At 66.8% G+C, this 3273-nt stretch overlaps 1 protein-coding gene across 1 annotated transcript; it reads right to left on the bottom strand.

Annotated features, from left to right (window-relative positions):
• Positions 1-1993: 1993 nt before the first annotated feature.
• On the bottom strand, positions 1994-3193 carry LOC113981536 (aladin-like). The gene is made up of 5 exons (XM_027708937.1): positions 3105-3193; positions 2849-2916; positions 2658-2739; positions 2232-2316; positions 1994-2128 (listed from the first exon to the last, which is right to left on the bottom strand). Exons 1-5 carry the CDS (start codon positions 3191-3193, stop codon positions 1994-1996), a joined length of 459 nt encoding a protein of 152 aa, XP_027564738.1.
• Between the last annotated feature and the right edge of the window lie 80 nt (positions 3194-3273).

The following is a 3273-nucleotide window of genomic DNA, read 5'->3' as shown; positions in this document are numbered from 1 at the left end:
TGTGCCCCCCCCCAGGTTGTCACCCGGTGTCCCCCGTGTCCCCCCCAGGCTCCCCCTGCCCGAGGCGTGGCGGGGGCTGCGGGACGAGGCCCTTTCCCAGCTCTCCGGTGTCCCCGGCTGCGTCTTCGTCCACGCCAGCGGCTTCATCGGCGGCAACCGGAGCCGGGAGGGGGCCCTGGAGATGGCACGGCGGGCACTGCGGCACGGGGGGGGCACGCAGAGCGGGTGAGCCCCCCCCTCCCATCGCCGTCACCCCAAAAGGGACCCCCCGGCCCAGCGCGGGGGGTTCCAGGGGCAGCTGGGACTGTTCCTGTAACGGGATCGCAGCGAGATGCTCCAAGGGACCTGCGGGGGTGGGGGGCAGCCCCCCCCCGGGTGGCAGCGTGCCCACCACCCCTGGCACTGGAGGGGCACCAGCCCAGTCAGAGACTTGCTGGCTCCGTTTCCCTGGAGTTTGCTCCCGTTCCTGTATAACCCCCCCACCCCATTCCGAGGGGTTTCCAGCACCAGTAAAGACCAGTGTGTGCCCAGTGGATGCGCTATTGGGGGCCCCGGGGGGGTGGGCAGGGGGTAGGGGTTGCTGTGAGGTGGGTACAGCCACGGGAGCCAGCGCTTCCCCCCGCCCTCCCCGCCCCAATCCCGCGCATCAGCAGCGCTGGGGGGGGGCACAGAGCCCCCCCTCCCGTGCCACCCGTCCTCCCGTGCCACCCGTCCTGCCGTGCCACCCGTCCTCCTTCCCGGGGCAATGCAGGCAGCCTGGCTGCTCCTGCTGGCGCTGGGGCTCCCCGGGCACTGCCGGTGCCCAGGGGGGGCCCCCGGGGCGCTGCCCCCCCACAACGAGACGCTGGGCGGGGCCGGGGGGGCGCGGGCCCCCGACATGGTGGTGCTGGTGGCCGTGGGGGGGTGGCTGGGGGCCCTCCTGCTCTACGTGGGCCGGTTCGTGCGGAGGAGCCGGGCGGAGACGCGGCTGCACCTGGAATACCTGCGGGCACTGCCCTTGGAATACCTGCGGGCACGGCCCCGGGAGGAGGAGGAGGAGGAGCCGCTCAGCGCCTTCCGGGGAGGCAGCACCGGGAGCAAACCGGGCAGTGCCGAGGGGTGAAGCCCCCCCCCCGGTACCGCCCCAGCAGCAGCGGTGGGTTCATCCCCCAGTTTTTCCCCCTGGATCCTCCTCGTGCCTGTGCAGCCCCATGGAGGGGCTGGATGTGGGTGGGGTGGGGGTGGTGGGGGGGACTCTCTGTCCCACCTCGGGATTGGAGGAGCATTTTGGGGGTCCCGGGGGGGTCTTTGGGTTGTGGGGGTGAGCAGGGACCCTGCGCTCTCCCCATTATCCCTGTTATTGCAGTGTAATCCCAGGGATTAACCATATGTAATCCCGGGATTTAACCACGCTGCCTCCCCCCTCATTAATCCCTTCTCTGGGCAAGGAGGGTCCATCTGCTGCCCCCCCCCTTTGGTGCTGGTGGGGGGGCTCACGTGGGCTGGCACGAGCACCCCGGGGACCCTCCAGCCCTGCTCACAACCCGACTGGGCTCAAGTTTGGGGTTTTATGGACCCACAGGGGGTTCAGTTCACCCACAAGGGGAGGCCTGGGGGGCTGTGTGTGCAGCCAAGGACCCCTGAGCCCCCCCTGCCTTCACCTTTCCCCAAAATGTGGCTCTTTAACCCCAAAACAACCTGGCCCCGTGGGCTCACCCCACTGGGCTTCAGCACGGGGAAGTTCTGCAAGTTGACCCTGAGCTCTCTCTGACCCCAAAAAGCAGCTCTGGAGCACCCCCAGACCCACGGAACTTCCAGAACTCACCCCATGGAAAGTTTCCAGCCCCCTCAGGGCAAGGAAAGAGGAGGAGAGGGGGGAAAGATCGGCCTTTATTCGATGCAGACTCTGGGAGACCCCCTCTGCCCCCCAAGGGGTTGAAGGCCGCCAGGGGTCCCAGGAGGAAGATGAGGCTGCCCAGGGAGGAAGAGGAGCCACCAAGGCCCCGGGCTGTGGTCACAGCTCTGAGAAGAGGGGCTGCTCCCTCACACTGGCCACGACGGGGACAGGGCTGCGGTGGGGGCTGGCCAGGGGCACGTGGGCACTGACGAAGAAGAAGGGGATGTGGCTGATCTTCCCCGAGGACCAGCACTGGAAAGGAAGAGGACACGGAAGAAAATGAGGGTCCAAGATCCCGGACACCTTCCCCCCAGCCCGTGTCAGACCACCCAGCACCAAGGGGGGAGCGACTCACCACGGTCAGGAGGGCTCCTCGTGGGAAGCAGGGGTGGAAGGCGATGATCTGGGGCTGGGCACCGCGCTCGCCCCGCACGAACCCGCTGTGGGGGGCAGGAGGAGCCACGGTTATGGCACAGCCACAGAAACACCACACTGCCAGGGCCAAGTGGAGACACCCAGGACCTGACTGGATGCACTGGGCAAGGGAGAACCCAAAGCCAAGGGGCTCGAGGTGGATAATGGCCAACACGGCCAAAACACAATGGGATTCGGAGGTAAAACAGTGACAGGCCCTGAAGTGATGCGGGATGGGGTCTCCCCACGGTGAGGAGGGGCTGCTCTTCCCCACCACACCCCCCAGGGGGGGTTAATGGTACTCAATGAACCCAAACCCACCCAAAACCTGCTGCAAGGAACCCACCCAGTGCCCACCACGACTCACCAGGGCAGGAGCTCGAAGATGGGGCTGTTGCGGGTGCGGAACACGGCGATGGCCGTCTGGCTGCCCGGAGAGTCGGGGTGTCCTGCAGGAGGGAGAGGGGCAGGGAGGCTTTCCTTGCTCCAGGGGCACGTGGACAGGCCCCTCGGTGCCCCTCTTCCTTGCTGGAAGTGGGATCTTCAGGCGGGACTCACCTCTGATGATCACTGCGAGTCTCTCTCCAGTGGGGTCCCACGCCATGGAATGCACCTCTCCTCCAATCCTGGAACCAGCACGAGCAGCAGGGAAGCCCCCAGGATTGGGGGGCACAGACCCCCTTGGCCCCCCAAATGTCCCCCAGGATCAGGGGGCACAGACCCCCTCAGCCCCCCGGGGTCCCCAGCATCGAGGGGCTGCTGCCAAGGGGAGCGGGGTCCCCCTCTGCCCCCCCAGGTGCCACGTCAGACCCACCTCTCGTCCCCGTAGAGCGTCTCAAAGGTGGTCTCGGACAGGTCTGCCACGATCGAGGCTGTTTTGGAGCCCCCCACCTGCCCCTGCATCTCCCCTGAAGGGAACACTCCATAAATCCCACTGAATTGCCCAGATTTCCCATAATTTATCCATTTCTCAGAACAACGTG

This window comes from Neopelma chrysocephalum, unplaced genomic scaffold (assembly GCF_003984885.1).
Source record: "Neopelma chrysocephalum unplaced genomic scaffold, ASM398488v2 Primary Assembly neopelma1_96638, whole genome shotgun sequence".
In the NCBI taxonomy this organism is placed as follows: domain Eukaryota; kingdom Metazoa; phylum Chordata; class Aves; order Passeriformes; family Pipridae; genus Neopelma; species Neopelma chrysocephalum.
This window is presented reverse-complemented; position numbering and strand designations above follow the sequence as displayed.